General features: G+C 32.4%; 2 protein-coding genes across 5 annotated transcripts in view; one reads left to right on the forward strand and one right to left on the reverse strand.

The window, feature by feature from the left end:
- Positions 1–12,093, forward strand: part of LOC148609067 (dynamin-binding protein-like) — a 35,875-nt gene extending 23,782 nt beyond the window's left edge. For 3 of the 4 annotated variants that reach the window (XM_088542273.1, XM_088542272.1, XM_088542274.1), the window contains 7 exons: positions 529–657; positions 1,425–1,559; positions 3,270–3,455; positions 4,144–4,353; positions 6,463–6,658; positions 7,040–7,299; positions 8,490–12,093. In XM_088542273.1, the coding sequence (XP_088398399.1) occupies positions 529–657; positions 1,425–1,559; positions 3,270–3,455; positions 4,144–4,353; positions 6,463–6,658; positions 7,040–7,299; positions 8,490–8,669 (1,296 nt within the window). In that variant the 3' untranslated portion in view covers positions 8,670–12,093. The remainder of the gene's footprint in view (positions 1–528; positions 658–1,424; positions 1,560–3,269; positions 3,456–4,143; positions 4,354–6,462; positions 6,659–7,039; positions 7,300–8,489) is intronic. The other variant, XM_088542275.1, reaches the window with a different exon arrangement.
- A 2,487-nt stretch (positions 12,094–14,580) lies between these two features.
- Positions 14,581–20,151, reverse strand: LOC148609068 (uncharacterized). The gene is made up of 5 exons (XM_088541212.1): positions 20,071–20,151; positions 19,146–19,443; positions 18,571–19,032; positions 15,204–16,063; positions 14,581–14,675 (listed from the first exon to the last, which is right to left on the reverse strand). The coding sequence occupies exons 1-4, from the start codon at positions 20,149–20,151 to the stop codon at positions 16,026–16,028; spliced, it is 879 nt and encodes a 292-aa protein (XP_088397338.1). The 3' UTR covers positions 14,581–14,675; positions 15,204–16,025.
- Between the last annotated feature and the right edge of the window lie 1,067 nt (positions 20,152–21,218).

Genomic DNA, 21,218 nt, shown 5'->3' on the forward strand with positions numbered 1-21,218 from the left:
ACTGTATTTAGGGTGACGATTGGTTTCCTTAGAGTTAGAATAATGTGTCCAGTTGGGTAAGATGCCTACCTGTGAGCTGTTACTTCTGTGAGCTAACACAATTAAGATCTAGTTCAGCATGTTGGACTACACCAGAAAGTTGCAACTTGTGTTTTCATATGTTTCAAAACATATAGAAACATGTGTAAAACCACAATGGACATACACCAACTTTTGCACTTTAAAACTCACGAACTGCATACTTTGCTCCAATCCAAGTGAAACTTATGCCTTTAATGATTGAAATTACAAACCTTTATATTTCAAGAAGCCTTCAGTTGTCATGAAGGAGTTGTGATTGACCTCGCTGATTACTATGATGATAAACCTTTATATTACAGGAAGCCTTCAGTTGTCATGAAGGAGTTGTGATTGACCTCACTGATTACTATGATGATAAACCTTTATATTACAGGAAGCCTTCAGTTGTCATGAAGGAGTTGTGATTGACCTCGCTGATTACTATGATGATAAACCTTTATATTACAGGAAGCCTTCAGTTGTCATGAAGGAGTTGTGATTGACCTCACTGATTACTATGATGATAAACCATGTCCTGAAATTAAACGCTACCAACAGGTCTACCAAGTCATTCAACAAGAATATCTTGTAGAATTTGTAAGTTTGATTTATTTTATACTGCAACCTATCCTGTTTCAGCTGAATTAAATGTTAAATGTATTGACAATGCAGTTTTACTGTGAAGTAAACATTTCATTGTTTCAAAGTTGTTAAGATGTTGACATCTCCTGGTCAAAATCATTGCATTGATTTTTTTAATTGTATTCTGCGTTGAATTCACAAAAAATTTGGTGTATAAATTCTGTGAAAAACTGATGGAATGTTTCCCACAGCCTAACATTTTTCAATGGTTCTAAATTCTCTAGTTATGGTTTTGTTTATTGACTGGTATATCACCTCAGGTGTAAGTTATGACCTTTAGGTCATTAGAAGAAAAACAAGCTATTTTTAGACATTTTTTCATTTACTACATAATATGATTTAAGCTTTTGATATGATGGACAGAGCTATTTGTTTTTGAATAAGATTTGACTTAGTTGATAATGCAGCACTATAAACTTATATTGCTGAAGTCTCAGGGAATATTTTAGACTCCTATAAAATATGCTGTGTATTTGCATTAAAAGTTAACAATCACTTCCTAACTGCATACATTATTTCTGAATTAAACAGGACATAGCTGACATTTCAGTTTAATTTTTTCAGACTCATAAAGGAACAAATAGATTTAAAATCTGATTTAGTTGAAATATGATTGTTATAGCTCTAGCTGTACAATCCTGACAAATGTCTTATACTTATGTTGGAATGTAAAATGAAGTTCAAAGATGAGTTTATAATATGTTTGCAACTGTTTCTTTCAGACCTCCACAGTTAAAGATGTAGTGATAGCACCACTCAATAAACTCATTGTCTTATTTAATGGTCCCAATAAAGTTATACAGAAGAGATTTGACAAACTACTGGACTTTGATTCAATGCAGAGAAAGGAAGAAAAGGTACAGTGTATATATATAAAAAAACAGATTTAAACCTCTTTTTACTTCCTCTGTGGTTTTGTGGTAGCATGCTTCTTTGCCAAACATGTGGCATACAGGGGATAAAGATTTAGCTCAGCCAGAGAAAACATGATATCTGGTTTGTCTGTGAGCTAGCACAATAAAGATCTAGCTAAGCTGGAGAAAACATAACATCTGGTTTGTCTGTGAGCTAGCACAACAAAGATCTAGCTAAGCTGGAGAAAACATGACATCTGGTTTGTCTGTGAGCTAGCACAATAAAGATCTAACTCAGTCTGTTAGATTAATACAAAGAAGGATCAGTCCAATTAACAAAATATTCTCATCCTTAAATACTTGAAATGCCTGTCATAAGACATAAAACCACAATTAATCAACTAATTTGTCAGACATAAGAGCAACTGTTATGAATTGGCCACTGTGGTGTTCTTGGCAGTTTAAAGTAACTTTTTTTCCTTTTCATCATGGATATGGTATACTGTGAAGGTACTTTAATTTGTGAATACCAATTATTGTGGATTATTGTATTCGTGGTTTTGAGGTTTTCAGTATACACATCATTGGGATTCTCCTGTTTGGTAGGAACAATATTTCTTGATTTTGCCTACCCATGAAAACCATGAAAATTGGCACCCCACGAATAATAGTACTTTCACAGTAACACCAAAGGTCTCTTAGGACACACTATATAGACAACTGTGTGGCACTTGTTAAGTACACAGATCAAAAAGCAGCTTTTACAAATATAACTTATTCTAATATGAAAAACTGGTGACTACCTTTTCCTATACAAGCTGAATTAGATCAGGAGTTTCAGACAACTCCTATTTAGACATATCTTTACAAAATGACACACATATGACATTTATACTGTAGCACATTATTTTGTCTCTGGTTAAATCCTCATTTCAGGTGTTCTGATACAAAATTTTTTAAATTCAAATTCTGTTCATAGTGATAAAATTATTTATTTTATTAATGCTAAATAGTGTAATGTCACATAATAAAAATATATTATGTAATGATGATCAATGTACCTATGTTCCTTGTTACGTACTATAGAGTACAAATGGGTAGTGCAAATAGATTGAAGGAACTAATGATTATCACTGATAGCAAAATACTTAAGTAGCACTCCAGCTAAGGATCATGCAAAATGTGATTCATGGGTAAAAAGCCTACATATTTTTATTTTTGATATTTTGTTTGAAATGTCATAGTAAACAGAAATAAACGTGGTTTTTCATATAACCGTGCTCTTAGGAGATAAAAATTATATAGAATGCACTGTAGATTTCAAAATTAAGGGAGATAACTCTGTAAATGATGCTCAAATACAATAGAATCTACTGTATTTTCAATGTCGATTATCTCCTAAGAGCAGGCAGATTTGAATGAATAATTACACATTTCATAGTATAGACCCATAAAACAACTTAATTACAAAAATAAAAATATGTAGCTTTTTTGGGGTGTATCACATTTTTCAGATTTTGCATGATTCTAATAAAGACTACTACTTAAAAATATAACACAAAAACATAACAATATCTTGTGTACAACCACTTTATTTAACAATTTTAGGAGTTATTCTACATGAAAGGTTTTAAACAAAAACTATTGGGCCAAATTAGAACAATATTCTTCTTGATCACAATGTGTTTGAACTCCACATATTTATTTTTCCAGGGCTCTGAGAAGTCTGTCCAAGTCGCTAAAAGTAACTATCTTGCTTTGAATGCCCAGCTCCTGGATGAGTTACCAAAGATGTACAGCTTATCATTTAACCTGCTACAGGATTGTATCTGTACCTTTATCAGATCTCAGAGACAGTTCTATAGTAGTATAATGGATAGTATGACAGAAATACTGGATGTAAGGCTTTAACCTCAGGCTGAATAATTTGATGTTATTATATGTATCTACCTCTGTCAGTCTATGCTCATGTAATGTAAACCTATAAATTTTCGCTATTCATGTGGTAGACAGAAAAAAAGTGAAAAAATGGTACCAGTGAAATTGATTTATTATACTATACAATGCTTATCATTTTTTAAAACTGTGAAAATTGATACCTGCAAATAAGTTCAGTTGGTGAAATCTGTGAAAAATTAGTATTTTTTAAAAGAAGGTTTAAAAACCATGGATACATTTGACTGATCTTTTAATTGAAAAGCCTTAATTGCACTTCTCAAATGTTTTAATGTTTTTCTTTTTTTTTTTTTTTTTAAATTCTGAATGACATGTTAACAAACAAGGGGTATAATGTGTACTTTAGCAAGGCAATGTATTTCTAAAGCCTTACAAACACATCTGAAATACAATATGTTGGTTCATTTTTCTTTCATTGTAAAATGCCCAACATAACTAAGCAGCTGATCAACAATTACTTATAGGTTACTATATGGTTAGACATATAAATATCAGACATTTTTGAATTGTTACTGTCTAGTAAACAAGAAGTAAATATAGTAACTGATTACTCATCAATAAAAATCGATCATTAAAGTTTCAAATATGCAACTATTTGTGTATTTAGAGTAATCTACCTTTTACTTTGTAGATGTCACTGCTGATAGACAGTGAAGGTACTGTTGTAGACAACTTCAACATTAAACACACCGCCATGATAGGCAAGATGTCCTTACTACGTATCATACCGAGGGGATTTAATCCCAAGATGGACACTTTAGGCAAACCTGTGGTAGGGAAAACTGCAGATAAGAAATCTAAACGGATGTCGCTACAGGACCCTGTATTCTATATACCCGCTGTAAGCTCGCTAGTTTATATATATAGTCGAAAATTCTGACACTTTACTTGACTATACTTTCTCTTTTGCTCCTTAACCAGCTAGTTATTCTAAAGATATACATATACTATAACTTTTTATTTATCTCTGCTTTCTTAATTTTTTTTTTTTTTTTTTTCAGATTTCACTTAAATTTTACAACCATTTAAAACAAATATCTATAATATCTAGGTGTTAAGTGTATTTTCTAATCATTCATGTAATTAAAAGGGCATACGTGTAAATAAAGGGTTACAATTGAAGTAAAAATTCGGATTAGTTTAACATTAAAAGTGATTGTAAATTGAAAACAGATTGTTGACATACTGACATCACTGGGATAATTAGTTATGAACCAAAATTAAGTGTTGACTCTATTTATACCTATTTAAAACTCACTTTTAATATGTGTGTTTCAGAAACTCAATTTAGTGTTATCTTTCCTTTTTCTGATAAAAATAAGTGATTGGACTATTTGTTGCCAGTTCTTATTTATGCTAAGGCCATACAAACATAATGCCTAGGTTCTCAGGCCACTTTTAAAAAAAAATTGATGTGGGAGGGAGGCTTTGTTTTTTGTTTTTTGTTTTTTTTTTGGAGATATTTCATCAAATTGAACAATGCTGTATATGTGCAGGATGTTGAGAAGTGAAATAAAATACTCTGTGGCATTTAAACTTTACTGAAATATGAGATGTGGCAAGAAATAAAAGCTATCTCTCTGCCAAACTTCCATTTTTAATGATCAATGTTAAATAACAGCCTCATTCGCATCATACTTATTACATTTCTCTCAAGTGTGCAGATGATTCCGTAACTAATTAAAAGTCATTTCGGGACTGGATATGAAAATTTCCAGAAGGGATGTAAGATTTCAGGATTTTACCGTAATAAAAATAGCAGATGCGGGAGGGTTTTCAGGGATAAGGCAGTGCCTGAGAACCTAGCATTTTTTTTTTAGCCTAATTTCCATATTTGAACAAGTTCATGGGTACTTGCATATTGCAGATGAAGAATGCAAGATTTATTAAATAAATTATTATGATTTTGTCATTACTACTCTTATGTCTTAAGTAAAATAAACCTGTCAACACAATCTTATGTTTCCCTATCATTCAAATGTTGACTATATTTATTTGTTGGTTATAAAAGATGTAATTACATGTATTATCTTTGTATTATCTTTGTGGCCTGGGTTAAAGATCATGATCAGAGAAGTAATTACTATCTTTTGGTGTCCATATATACATCTGCTGGCCTGGGATAATGCATGTATTAGCCTGTTAAATCTTTTCTGTCATGTCTGAAGTCTGATCTTACAACTCTCCTCTTTAGATAGTGATACTTTCCATCATTCTGTAGGAAAATTACATGTCTACTACCATTCCTTTTCAACAGTAACACAAGCTCCACCCACACTCTTGTCTCACTTGATTTCAGATGTATACAGCTCAAAATGTCAACAACACAGTGTTTGTCATGTAAAAAGGTCAAAAAATTTTTGTAATAAAACTGGTATCAGTATTTACAAAATATGAATTAAAAATCAAACTAATAGAAGCAACATGCACAATTACAACCTGAAAATCATTAGAAAAGTTACAGGACTCTGCAGTACGGATAAATCTCTAACTTTTTATTTGGCAAACTCTGTAATGTTTGATATTTTAACACAAAGATTGTTAAAACTCAGACTAGTCAAAGTATGGATGGTGCTAAGTAAAAGAAGATTGCTATTTAATATTCTACTCACCATTACATTAAAGTAGCGATATAACCATACTGCTGTCAATTCTTCTCTGTTCATTACAATCTTGAGGACACTTTACAGAAACTATATCTGTCAAAAGTTTTGACCATTCTTTGTGTTATAACTTTCTAGAAGCATTTTAGTTATTAATTTACATGAAGTAAATTTTTTACATGTTAAATGGATAACTTTAAATACATTGCCTGTGTTGTATTATTTAAAAACTGTATGTACAATATCTAACACTGACACAGAAAATATAAGATAGAATATAGTTATGGCTGTATCAGTCTTAATACTTCTCAATTGTTGTAACATGTAACCATGTATTTGTTCATCAGGAGTCCTCTGCAGAACAAAGTGATAGTCAGAGAGCCTATATACGGCAAAAATACCCTGATAAAGTGTACCAAGTTACATTGACGTATCAGGCCTCAGAGATGATGGACCTTTCTGTATCAGAGGGGATGTATGTTGGTCTGGTTATGGACAAAGACCCCATGGGTAACAAGGAGAGATGGTTTGTAGATAATGGAGGTCAGTTGACTTTTATGTCGGTTTAAACAGATCTTGATTCTTGTCGAGGCACATGTATTTTTTTATCATTGAGATAAATATTTACTGATTGTCCCTGCTGTCTGAATTACTCTTTATCAAGTAACTGGGATGATATTATAGTTTTGAATGACTTGACAAGACTTTTATCTTGCCTTATGCTTTTTGTGCTACTTCCTGTCAAGATTATAAATTTTACTATTCTGTATGTATTGTTATGAAATCAGTTTGTCATTGTTATGAAATGTAAATATGTTAAACAAAAACAAAAAAGAAACAAATTATATCATTTTGAAAATACTTCGATCAGTTATAGGGATTATGGAATTATAGTCCTATAATCCTATTGTTTTTTCTTTGTAGCTACCAAAGGATTTGTGCCAAAGACAGTATTAATATTGCTCAATACCTCAACAAGTACACTTTATGACAGAAACCCTACAAATGACCAGTTACACTCGGATGTAACAAGTGTTCCTATTGGTCAGAAATCTCCACAAACCTCTCCACAAATTTCTGTATCAAGCTATTCTATTGAAGAAGAAAGTCTTGCCAACCCTGATGATGATGAATTAGAGTTTGCATTAGATGAGGATATGAGTCCCAATATATCCTCTGAAGAGGTAAGAATAGTTCTATTAGTATAAAGTTGTTAATGACTGTACTCGGCGTCACAAAAATAACATACTGTTAAAATTTGAATAAAAATATTTTCTGTGACTTTATTGACACCTACCGTCGTTTAAATTGTCTTAAATGACTTGCTCATTCGTTTAGCCAAACGGCTTCTCCCTAAATATTGAATTGTTAAATTCTGGTCAGATTTTAATTCTCGGTGCCAATATTTACATTGTAAAAAGTCGGCCATGTTTACAGTGATTGGGTTGCTAGGAGATGTTGTTTATGTTTAAATGGTTTGTCCAAAAACCGAAGAACCCAGAATGCATTTCGGCGTTATATCGGATATCTCGGATTTATTTTACACGAACAACGTACAATACCGAGAAGTTGATCAAGCAGACAATTGTCACCGGAGTTCGACGGGAACTTACGAACTTCATTTGTAAACAAGTCGTCCCGTAAAAACCAACATGGCGGATGTTAGATGGGATTTTCCCGTAAGGATTTGTTACACATGATTTAAGCTAATAAGCGACTTGTTCAGGGAGAAGCCGTTTGGCTAAACGAACGAGCAAGTCATTTAAGACAATTTAAACGACGGTTGGTGTCAATAAAGTCGTAGAAAATATTTGTATTCAAATTTTAACAGTATGTTATTTATGTGATGCCGAGTATAATCAAATTTCCCCAGTTAAATAAATGAATGGAAAGAGTAAATGAGAACTATTTTATCAGGTTATCAAGGATTAAAAACTGTACTGAACTTGTGTAAATTTGCTAGTGTACTAATGGCTTCTGATGAAGATTAGTCATTTTATGATTATTTTGAATTAAACCTTTTGACACTAATTGTGGCATATGCTGTGATGACCTCTTTGTACTGTGCTACTACTCACAATATTAGTTGTTTTTTCTACTACTAGATTTTGCCAGTTTGTTCAAAAAACCTCAAGATTTAACCTAATATTATAAACCTTATATCAATGTCATATTCGTGTTAAAAATATAGTTTCTTTTTTCAGGAAAATTTTGCAATGACTGTTTTTTAGCATCCCCAGCCTTTAGCTTGTCTTCCTTCCTGTATAAAACTTGTGTTGAATTTAGAGGTTAACAGTCAGTAACATGAGATAATATAAGAGTTATGTTTGTTTTTCTCTTGTCATTCAAGTTTGACTCTTCATTTTTTTTTCAGTTTTACTACGCAGCATACAGTTTTGAAGCCAGAAACAGCAATGAACTATCTCTGTTTGAAGGTCAAGTTGTTACTGTCTTAAATAAACATGATCAAGAGAACAATCCAGAATGGTGGTTTGTTGATGCTGATGGGGTCAAAGGTTATGCACCAGCCAATTATCTTAGGCCAATGAGATGATTTGATGTCGATTATTCAAATTGTTCTGTAAATTGTTTAACACACTTATTATTTATGTAACACATTTTTCCTGTCTACATTTGATACTGATTACATTAAAAATATCTAACTAGCTAAATAATTCAATTCTGGTTCATCACCAATATTGGCTAGTTAGATTTCTGGATTTAATTTGACACTCAAAGAGTCCTATATTTATAAAAAAAACAAAAACAAAACAAAAAAAAACAAGTATTTGTGAATACCAATATTGAATATTTCTCAGAGTTTGACAACAGTTTTCCTGAAGTATTTTGTTCCCATTTGTTATAACCATGGTATCTTTGTTATTAATATAACAAATATACTCCTGCTCAATTGTGATGGTGGGATGATTATGGAGTCAACAAAGATTATCTCTCCGCACTTAGGTCGTTTGATGAATAGTCTTTCATTATTGTTGTATTCTCCCGCCTGTCATTTATAAGTTTGTTAAGTTTCTGTTTATAAGTATTTTTTCATAACAAATAGTTTTGTTTAGCTGCCAGATTTGTTTTCTGAACTGGACTTACTTAGAATTGTTTATAAATGTCATTACAAATTAGTTGTAGAATTCTCTTAATGTCCCCAATTAAAAAAAAAGTTCAGAATGAAATTAGTTTAAGATAAAAATATATTTCCTGTGAAGTGGAAACTTGGTAGCTTTTTTCAGATTGATGTTTTGTTATAAATACCTGAGTTAAGCAATAAAATACATTTAATGTTGACAATAACTTATAATGTCATTTTCATGTTTTTTTGCTCTGTACAAACATTTGCAATGTTTTCAGTCAGTCAATTATATTGATATTTAATGTGTTTTAGTGTAAATTAGTTTACTACATGATTGCTTCTGTTAAAACACTGGTAATTATAATTCTCCTTACAAGTCCAGCTGACATGAAATGAATAAATTTGGCCAAAATATTTTGTAAGCTTTCCTTTCCTATCTATTTGAATGTAATGTCCCTTACATTTGAATAATTGTCATTTTCACAACAAGGTTTTCTGGACATTGTCATTTTTTATGCAACTGCAAACAATTTCCAACAAAAAATTGTATATATACAAATGTTTAGAGTACAAATAAATGGATCTGGATCAAGTTTTACTGCAATGTTTCATACCACGACCTAAAGGCTGGGTTGGATTTTAGGAGTTTAGGATTAGAAGCAAAACTACCATTTTATAGAACTTGTATTAACTACTTAATTTGTGACCAATTTCAATGGGTTCAGTTTTTGAAAATCTTGACTGCTTGATTTCTTTGTAATACTGAAATTTGTGCCCCAGCTTCTTATTGGCCAAAATTGAGTTCTTTGTGTACTTTGATGTGCTGAATCTAATCATAGGTTTACATTATTTATCTTAAACTGTAAACAGGGGAAAATCCAATGTTAATTTTGTAAAATCTCATTCATTCTGTGTCAAACATATAATTACAATCCAAACTCCAGAACTTTTTAGGGTTAATTATCTACTGTTGTATCAAGTGCAACCATTTTAAATTTGCATTTGGAATGAACTTATTCATGTTCTGGAGTAAATTGTATTGAGATTAATAAAACCAAAATATTTCTCCAACTCAAATTCAATATGATGTAGTCAGAAAGGTGAAACATATAATTCAGTAAGGTTGACCTTATAGTTAGTGATAGACAATTGATGTTTGTATCGTTGTTCAGTTTAAATCTATATTTATACAATGATAGGTCTACAGTTAATTTGATATAATACATTCCTTTTTGATATGTACATGCTGGTATTAAAGATAAATCTAGATAGTCCCTAATTATTGTATAAAATGGCAAATTACATTGTAGTATTAATCATGACATATGTATTTCGTGATATTGATGCTCTGTTATTTGTAACTTAAAGACATCGTATTGCTGTTTTTGCATAATTTCTGCTGAACTTATGATAGTTTTATAAAGCAAGAAACTGAGGTAATTATTTTTAAGGATTCCCATATACTGTTATGTACTGACATAACCAAAATATGCTACTACCAGCTTTATGAAATTATCTGCATTATACTCAATCATGGTAGGGAAATGAAAAAAGAAAGGGTCAAATAAAAATGAAGGATCTGATATACTATGACCCACCACCCCCAAAAAAATACATATATAAAAAAATTTTCTGCAAGATGAAGGAAAATGACTTCAAGCTGGTGAAGATTCTTTAACTCCTGCGTCAATAAAACAATACTAATAATTTAACCATGTTGAATTGGATCAAGCAGTTCTGAATCTAATTTTAGGGTGTATGAGATTCTATGTATATTTGGGAGTGTTTTAGATTTCACCTGTCTCATGTTATCCTCAGATACTACAATAGTCATTATTGGTGGAATCGGAATCTGAATTACAACTGCCATTAACAATAAAATCCCCTGCCACATCATACATTATATTGTTGCATCATAGGAAGACGGTTGTTGCTTTTTAGTCAGTGATTTTGCTATGGCTTTTATAAAATAATTTTTTTCCTTGTTTTGAAAAAGGGGGGTTGTTTTTGATATCATACATGCTAGCTTTTCTTCGTGCACATATGATCATTGTTTTATGATTGTCATGTACTTTGTTGATGTTCAGTTCTTGTTCTTTAATATATGATCATTAGTAACTGGATTATGCAAATGTATATAAGAGTCCAATGTAAACAATTTTAGAAAAGTTATTGTCCATAATTTCAAGCAAGTGCAATATGAATGTTATTTATGTATTCACGTAATTGTATTATTGTATTGTTTTGTAAATGTTTGTGAACCTTCTTTAGAAAGTTTGGTGAGGTAGTCATCACATTTTTTTTCTGTTTTTTTTTTGTTTTGTTTAATTGTATGAGATACATTTTCTTAGATTTTTTGGTTTTGTCCTTTTCTAAATTAATTTGATGGCAGTAAATCTCTTTAACAAATAACATAATATAAGGTTATATAATTTGTATGGGTGACATCAGTATCAACTGCTTTATATTGATTTAGCATTTTCCGCAACTAATGAAATGCATTTTGGAATGATCAACATCTGCCAATTTGTGTTTACTCTTGACAATAACAAATATTATGGAAGTTAATACCAAAAAACAAATGCAAGGATATGTTGCATGGTCGTTTTCTCAGGCATTTCTATGGAAATTAACAAGCTCTTATAACTAGTAATAATATATGTGCTTTCTGAATACTGCAAATTATACATTAGCTTCAGCAAGCAACTTCTCTGTCTGATAATTAGAATACTATTTACTTTCTCTCTTTCCTTAGTGATTGTCATAGTAGTGCTTCACTATAGCTTAACCAAAATTTATTACCACTGTAGTTATTTATATATCTCTCTCCTGTGATATGATCATGTTATTTTTACACCATGTATAATGCTCAAATAAATGCATTTTAATATGACCTCTATTTTTCTCTTTTAATCCATAAATCTTAATTAAAATCGTAATTTATGAACACAAATTACTGCCTTACTACAAATACGACTTGGATAAAAAAAAAACATACAAGCAAACGTAAAAACGAAAGTTCCAAAATATAAAAAAAAAAAACAAACAAACAAACAAGTATTTATTGTACATTTACAAAATACAATGAGTTTAACAATTAAATTATCACCAATTAATGTCACAGTTTAAATACGTAGTTATTACGTTAATAATCAAATAGGCATTCTTTTAATAGATGTTACATTTCTGTCTTTTAATATTCCATTATCACTACTCATCAAATAAAAGTTTTTTTCTATAAGGTTGTGGAAACTTCTTGAAATTAGTACATTTCTTTTTATTTATATTGCCAAATTTAATGTCATCTCCTACCAATTGAAATGTAATAAACACGGATTTATTAATTTTTTTATGATTCTGAATCAATTGCTGACAATAACATTTACTTTTTCTAATTTAAAAACGTCAATGAGTCCTAAAATATTATAGACTTTGATGTTCTTATTTCACTTTAATGATATTGAACATCGAGTACAACCCACCACGTACAGTAAAAGATGTACCACCAGTCTCTACCCACACCGTATCGATGGTTTGTAGTTCTATAGTTATGATGGTGGTAGAGGAATGCCCCCAATTATCCTGTTGATATTTGTAACTCCTAGTGTACACGTTCCCGTTCACACAGACAGAGAATTCCAATCCCTTCATCTCCAACACAACAGTAGTAGATACCAGATACAGACCGTCCTTTTCGCACGCAAACTTACCAGTGTTTTTATAACCAGACAGATTGTTGATACTGGTACTGTACTCCACGTTAGTAAACTTTATTATACTGCCAACACTTTAGCCAAAATCACTTGGTGCAAATGCTGTAAATGCAACTGAAAAGATAAAAAGCACAGTTTAAGTAGATAAATTGTGACTGAGATGATTTTATGTGCTTTTATATGCTTTGTAGAAATTTGCCTGTCTTGACAAAACCATCATAAAGAACTTTTTTTCAATAATACTAGGTATAGACATATTTTAAGGAAAAAGACATATCTCTATATGTAAACTCATTACAAAGAAATACATAATGTGGTTCCTGGTAATAAAACATTATAGTCAAATCTGTCTTAACGACCACCAGTGTTCAGCAACAACCTTTAAATACTACATTGTATGATCGAAATGACCTTTTATTGTTGAAGTTAATCTGTATATTAAGACCACTAGTCATATGTGACCATGATTTTCCATGATAAGCCAGGGTTCACTGTATATCATTACTGTAGACCATAGCTATATTCATATATTCAATAGTAAAATTATTGAACATAATCCTTATAGTGACTCTGCCTCTAGTTGGTCCAATAAATTTTTCATGAAGATTGTTTAATTGTATTGTATAACTACAACGGAACACTCTAAAAATTTTGAAACTTTGAATGAACTTACAAAAAAGGATTATATGATGTGCTATGGTAAAAATTGAAAATGTCTTTTTACAACCGAATACCATAAACTTATTTTTAGTTTTTTATTTAAAGAAACTATCGAAATGAATAAATCGGTGCATTTTCTACATTTACTTGCGTGAAAAGACTTGCTTCACAATGCAAGTGACTACGAACTTGTATCATTCATAGCAACAAACACATATCACAAATCATGCAAGTATCAATTTCGAAATATTTAACATGGAAAATAATTGAAATTCTTAATTTTCGACGTACGTTTTTGTCAACAATCTATTGAAAAACCTTAAAAATACAAAATCCTCAATTCTATACTCAGTTTTTTGTAAGCATGAATTACATTGAACTTGCCAAATATAAGGCCAAGTTCAAGATACTACATGTTTATACTCTGACATTTGGTTAAAAATACTTATATTTACAAAGATATACAAATTATGACAGAACTTGCATTCCTGGCTGGTGTATCTGTCTACATATACTGACCATCCTCTCTTCAAATACTAAATGACATTTCAAACTAGCTGATATCATGTTTGTGTTTATGTACCAAATGAAAGACATATGTAAAACAATCATCAATAAGTTCCACATAATAGGCACGATCTGTATCTCAAGTTCACGTGAAGTTAGTAACTTTTATCTTGACTTTTTCTGTAAATCAACAAAATATTAAAATACGTTATTTCTCTAAACCCATAACACAGTTACAGAGCGTATATATAACATAACACACACATTTACATAACATATGTGAAATAGGAATATAGATAAGTATTAACATGGAGGACTGACTTGCACATTGATTATCTTAATAAATTTACAAAACTTTCCCGAAACTAACTAGGTTTGTAGATTAAAATAATATTTCAAATTTGTACATGCTAATTCTATTATAGTACAACACAGATATTGTTCTATAATAGACCTCTCTTTTAGTAAAGCTTCGCATGTAAAAATAAAATGATACTCACCACCAATGTCAGAATAACAAAGATTGCATTTTCTATTATTTCCTAATATACCCCGCCATCGTTCTGATTCAACAGACAGTTGATGACTATCGCATCTACATTTTCAAAGAAAATGTATAACATATTAAATGGCAGCAATGATAAATGTTTATTAGTGTTGTAAAATCATAAATTAATAATTCATATCACCATTTATATACGCGGCAACTCGGTGGTTGTTTCTAGAAAGCAGAGGACGCTTATCCTACCGGTGCACCTGGTCCATGCTCCCAGTTTTTAGTGCAGTCCGAGTTGATCATTTGCTTTTATTACTTTGTATATATGATTTTAGTTACTTTATGTTATTTGTTGTGAATGTCTGTTTTCTATGTCTGATGTTTGTCCCTGGATTACATTCGTTTGATTACCGCTGTAACCTTGGGTCCCTTGATTACTCTTTAAACAAACGTTTTGGTTAGACTGCATTTCAAATGATGTATCAGTTAACTAGAAAATACAAATAATGGGAAAAATGAAAAAAAGAAAAACAAGCGGAAAACATCAACATGAACTAAGACGAAGAATAAGATTCATTGCAAAGCACGAAGGAACCAAAATTTACATTCAGAATAAACAGTACGAACCCACTAAAAATGGAAGATTACTTCTGATGATTCGGAAGGGTCATTTGTTCCTGCTTCTTCCTCCTTTAAGGGTCAGATGAAAGAGGAAGAATTTCTATGACAGATGAAAGTTGTCATTTGGGAAACGGACTATCCATATTCATTTAATCATCATCAATTTATCAAACAATAACCTCAAAAACAACAACAGTAATACCACTAAGAAAAGAAGGTGGCTCTAGATGTTCCGGAAGGATAATTTATGTATAATCCTTGTGGAATGTCAGGTACGGTGAGAAAGATGGAAGTCGTCTGTCATACAGGTAATCTATTGGCAATTCTCCCTTGTCGTTTAGTAATCAATGATAATCATTTTGTGGTCATATTTTACAATTTGTGGAATTGCTAAAATACAATAGTGAAAGTTTCCATACTGTATGTAACAATGCATTTTTACGACAATTAGTCACGTCTTAATATACGGTTATCATTTCATTTTAATGATACTGAACATCGAATATAACCCTCCACGTACACTAGTTTTTCAACCACCAGTCTGTACCCACACCGTATCGTTGGTGTATGGTTCTATAGCTATGATTGCTGTAGAGGAGTGCCACCAGTAAGACTCTTGATGTTTATAACTCTGGGTGTACATCTTCCCGTTGACATAAGTATAAAATTCTCCGTCGTTCCAGCTATACATCACAGTCGCAGATATCAGGTACAGGCCGTCTTTCTCACACACAAACTTACCGCTACTTTTATAACCAGATAGATTGTTGATACCGGTACTGAACTTCACGTTGGTAAACTTTATTATACTGCCCACTTCGACATCATCTATATTTGATTGCACAAATGCGGTGAATGCAACGCAACTGAAAAATATATAAATAGATTTATTGTATATCTTTAAATTGTGAAAGTTGTTTTTGTATTTCTAAAACATAAAACGTATTACTAGATACTTTGTCGGCTGTATCGGTATTTACAAACACTTTGACCAGTAAACAATTCTATGGAAACATTTTGATATTAAGTTATTCTGTTTATGATATTAGATCATATGGGAATGTGTTTGATCGGCGAATCCCCCTTTTTTTTTTGCATCACGACCAACACTCAGAGTCAATATTTGATAACCAGGAAACCGAAAAAAACGAAAGTAAAAGACATGTGACAATTTGGAAGATAAAACTTCAAGGATAGTGTCAAAACTGAGAATAGTGTATCAATCTGTAATTAAGTTGATAACAATAGACAATTATATCAAGTTGAATGATTAACTAAGGACATTCAAAAAATCATTTATGAAAATGGACATTTAAAAAATAATAGTAATATATACATAAACCACCCTAAACAAACATTAAAAGATAATGCAGATAGGTAATGAACGATAATCTTTAAAGTCCCTCCAAAACAATAAATACTGACAATGCAATTTATAGTTATATGTTCATGAGAATCATTAGGTAATTGGACAGTCGTATGTTTTTGATCCCCCATGCTTCACCACTCTTTATCTACCTTTGTGACCATGGACAAGTCGATCGTCACAAGGAAAGATGATCACACCGGTCACCACATAGATAAACCAGGCATTGCAATGAATATCACAGTCATTGAGTATAACATCATTTATCAGAATGTTCTTTTGAGTTTCGTTCCATTTTAAATTTAATTACTGCAAATTTTCTTTCTTGCTTTCATTATATCTAACACATTTTTGCAATAAAAACAAACGTGAACAAACTTCCATTGTTTCGTGTATACATCTCGTTGTACAAATACCGGTAATTCAAATCATCAATGTGACTGCTCGTTGTCTGGATCAACAGTGCATTTGGTGACAATACAGAATGTTGGTAATTGGTGTTAGTAAACGATCGTGAGTTCATTATTGCCATTGTTGCAGATATGATTGTTTCTAAATCCTCATGCATGATTCTATCATGTCTCGCATAAAGGGAATATTGTCGAGGTTACGCCTTACTATTCCTAATAGCCTCTCTAATCAACCACCCATATAAGACAAGTAGGTGGTATACAATTTCCATAATATAGAATTCAGTTTTCTGTTATCAACAAGGCAGCTTTCAAACCAAGTTCATTTACGGAGCTTCTGTCAGTAATAATCTCTTTGGGGGGGCTTCTGAATGTAGTGAAACGTATACGTCGTTACAGCAGAGAAGTGCAATAATACAAAGGCAAGTATGTAACAAGACCAAAACAATAGAAGAGAACACGGCAAATTGCCAGTCCCTCTGTAATGCGTCAAATGAGATGATCTTGATAAAAGAACATCACAAATAATATAAGGAAAGAAGTGCCATCACTGAAGCAGTTGTCATTTGCCGTATTTTGTAGGCAAATTGCTTATCCAAATGTTAATGTCTGGACCAGATCTTACAAACAGTTTTGTTAGAATTCCCATACGGTTTAGGAAGAACTCTGTACCATTTACAGAAAATCTCGAATATGTGTTTTATCAGTTCAAAAACTTCATGTATTTGACCAGAAGTTTCGTTTTGATTGTACACCCCATATACCGGTTACTACCAGTGTTCCTTGTCATCAGAACAACCGGCTGCAAATTCTGCTTGATTGATAAAAACTGTCCATGAAATGTTTAAAATATTCAGCTTTGACTAAGTCTTTTCTAAAACTAATATCTAACATAAGTGTGCCTCCAGGCTTGGGTTTATTGTTAGGCAATATTGTTTCAGACTCACGAAAAGGCACTGGAGCTGTTGTAAATGAAATAACAATCATTCATCAACTTAAAAAAATCTTCTTCTGACAAATAATATAGTCATCAGATGTTCTCATAAAAATATCATAATTCTCCTTAACGTCAAAGCTTAGGGTGCACAACGGAAAAATCGTGCCGTTGACATTGATACTTGTTTTGCGAATAATTGCTGAAGGTGGATGTACGTTTCCCAAACAATTACAACCCTTCTTCATGGTAATTGTTGTGCATAAGGTTTCCCTAACACTTAATCCAAAATTTTATGCACTTAGAAATATCAAGGTCAACTAAAAGTTCTACTTTTGAACTTGAAAGTTTCCTTGCAATTCTATTAAGTGGGATAGGAGAATTAATGAATGTCCCCATATTACGAAAACCAGAGTACATGTTTTCTTTTTGGAAACCCCCAAATTGATTTGGATCAAAATCTAAAATAGAAAGTGCACAATGGGAACATTGATAAAGATTATTTGAAAGTTTCATTCAATTCCATTTATTGGTGCACGAGAAGATGTCCCCCAGGTAACGGAAGAAAGAAAGGCAGAACGGATTGCATATCACTACATACTTCCCACTTAGCAGTGGGGGTATAATAATAATAATTCAATATATGAAATTATTGAAACATACCCTTTTCAGCATTAACATCAATGTGTTGCTGCAGCAGTCCATGTGTCCTATTCGCCTGTTTCGTTGATTCCTCCACCATTCTTTCTATATCTTTTACTGACCGATTATGTCTTAATTCCATATTGCTAAACTGGTTGCCTATTGTCCAGTTTAAATGCATTAGAGTTGTTGTTTGATTCTGTACGAGTTCTTGCAAACGTCGGTCAACACGAGAGTCTAGATAGGTTAATCTTCCCTTTGTTTCTACAGTTATGTTGTACAACGCCAGGAAGTCCTGATTCCGGGCTTGTTCCTTCTGACTCAATGTATTGGTCTGACTGGTCAAGGTATGCACGGTCTGTTGGAGGGTGTCGATCTCCTGTAACGGCTTGATACTGGACAACTGCTTTAGTGCTGACACTTTTTTCCAAATATTATTCGTGATGTTTTTAACCAAGTTTATCTCTGTTGCCTGTTGAAAAACTCATTACGGAATGATTTTTGATTTGCCGTGTTCACTTCTATTTGTTTTGTCTTGTAATTTACAATTTACTTGACCTTCAATTTTTGCATTACTTTGCTGTAATGAAGCGTACTGTTGACTAGAATATCATGAGCGTATTCGAGGGTCAAGTACTTCTGTTGTAACGACAAGAGTTCAAGTTTCGTTTCGTTCAGTTTTGATTCAACTTTGCTGATATCTGGTTTCTGCTCAAGACTTGTTAAACGCGTTTGAAGTTGAGAAGTAAGCACGGCAAATTGTTGCTTCATATCGTGACGTAATTTATCCGTGTGTTGTTGATGAAAATTTATTTCCTGTTGCTGCAACTTTTCCTCCATAAACTCAGCAACTGTAAGATATTGCCCTGATGACAGAGTGTGGTAGCCGTTCCCCTGCGAAGTAGCAGAAACCCATCCATGAAAGTGACCAAAAACGTGATATACAATAAAACTAACATCATTTGGTAAGTCATATGCATAACGTTGACGAACAAGGCAACTCTATTGAAATGATTTCATAGCCTAATATATTTATTCATCACAATGTAAATATTCGTAGTGTTACTATCTTTTAACAATGATTAAATAGGCAGTCGATAAGGGTAATCATTTCCGATGTATGTATGGGTTTTGGTATCTGTATACAATTAATACATGTATTTTTATTTTGAGCTTCCAAAGTAATTGGCTCTAGTGCTGCTGGTGAGAGGATAATTCTTGAAACACGTATAAAGCATACCGAAATTTGCAATTTTGTTTTATTTGAATAGAAATCAATTGGTTCATGCCATTGCTAGTGGATCATAAGTCTGGGCTTTCCTAAAATGTTCACCTGCTTAGTAGGCAGACTTGCATATCTGATTTGAACATGATTGTATATTTTTCCCGAATTTTGCAGTAATGTGAAATTCGAAACCCCTATATGCATGCTACTATTATTACATATTGTAGAACATTTGGTGCTGGATTTGGCTTTCGTTTTCGATAGTCTTGGTTTTTGAGTTCTTGTATACAATTTACTTTTGGATTTGGAACTTCCTTAGCATTTATTTGTAACGCTGTCGATGAGAGATCCTTTCTTTCTTTCATCTGTGACAACATCCCTTCAGTACATGCGTATGGAATGTTCATATCATAACTCATACGTTATGCTAGAGCTTGTCGAAACTGCACAGAATTTTTGTATCGCGCGCTAGACGTCTAACAAATAGGCTTCTGGAACAGAGTTATGTTGCTACAAGACTGAAGTCATCACTACAGAAGTTTTATGGTGGTCATCATGAACTCATGGATCGCTATGGTGTATCCATCTGCGCCATGAAAACTGATTTGTTCAACGTATTATAGTTTTCCATTTCTCTTTCGTCTACCGCGGACATGACTTTTTATGGACAACTCGGCGTGTGTTTCTAGAAAAGCAGAGGACACTTCATCTACCAGTGCACCTGGTCTATGCTCCAAGGTTTTAGTGGAGTCCGAGTTGGTCATTTGCTTTTGTTGCTTTGAATGTATCATTTTAGTTATTTTATGTTCTTTGTTGTGTGTGCCTGTTTTCCATGTCTGGTCTTTGTCTGAATACATTGATTTGATTTCCGCTATAACCATGGTTCCCTTACTTTTTCTACACTTCCAAAACATTTCAAGTGACCCTTGCCCTACCGGTACAACAGGTTAAGATTCCCTGTTTTAGAGGAGAATGAGTCGTCCATTTCAACTTTCTATCAATGCGTTGTTCGTGCTTTCTGTCACCAGTTAAAAAACTTGTGTCGTGTGTTTCATGAAAGATAGGTATACTAATAACAGTATTGTGTCATCAGAGAATAATTATTTCTGGTTCTTGGTTATAATTGGATAATTTCATGTCTTAATCAGAGGATATGTCGCAAAGAGCTAAGATTTGTTTCATTAAGTTTGGAATCAATAGAGTGTGGGGTCTGTCCAAGGCCCTCAAACCGTTTTTGTACTTGTGCTGTTAGCACTGCAAACTGTTGGCGTATTTTATCCGTTTATTAAACGATTTGTTGTTGTTGTAAAGACAACGCCTCCTTTTGGAGCTTTTTCTCCTCTAAGAACGCGGCAAATGTTGGTATTGTCCAGAAAAGTAAGTAAGCAAGGCTTCCGTTCCTATGTGGTCTATCAAGTAGAAAACCATCAGCGCGCATATGGCA

The sequence above is a fragment of the Perna viridis genome, chromosome 8, assembly GCF_037379345.1.
Source record: "Perna viridis isolate PV_CMFRI_1.1 ecotype Kerala chromosome 8, ASM3737934v1, whole genome shotgun sequence".
In the NCBI taxonomy this organism is placed as follows: domain Eukaryota; kingdom Metazoa; phylum Mollusca; class Bivalvia; order Mytilida; family Mytilidae; genus Perna; species Perna viridis.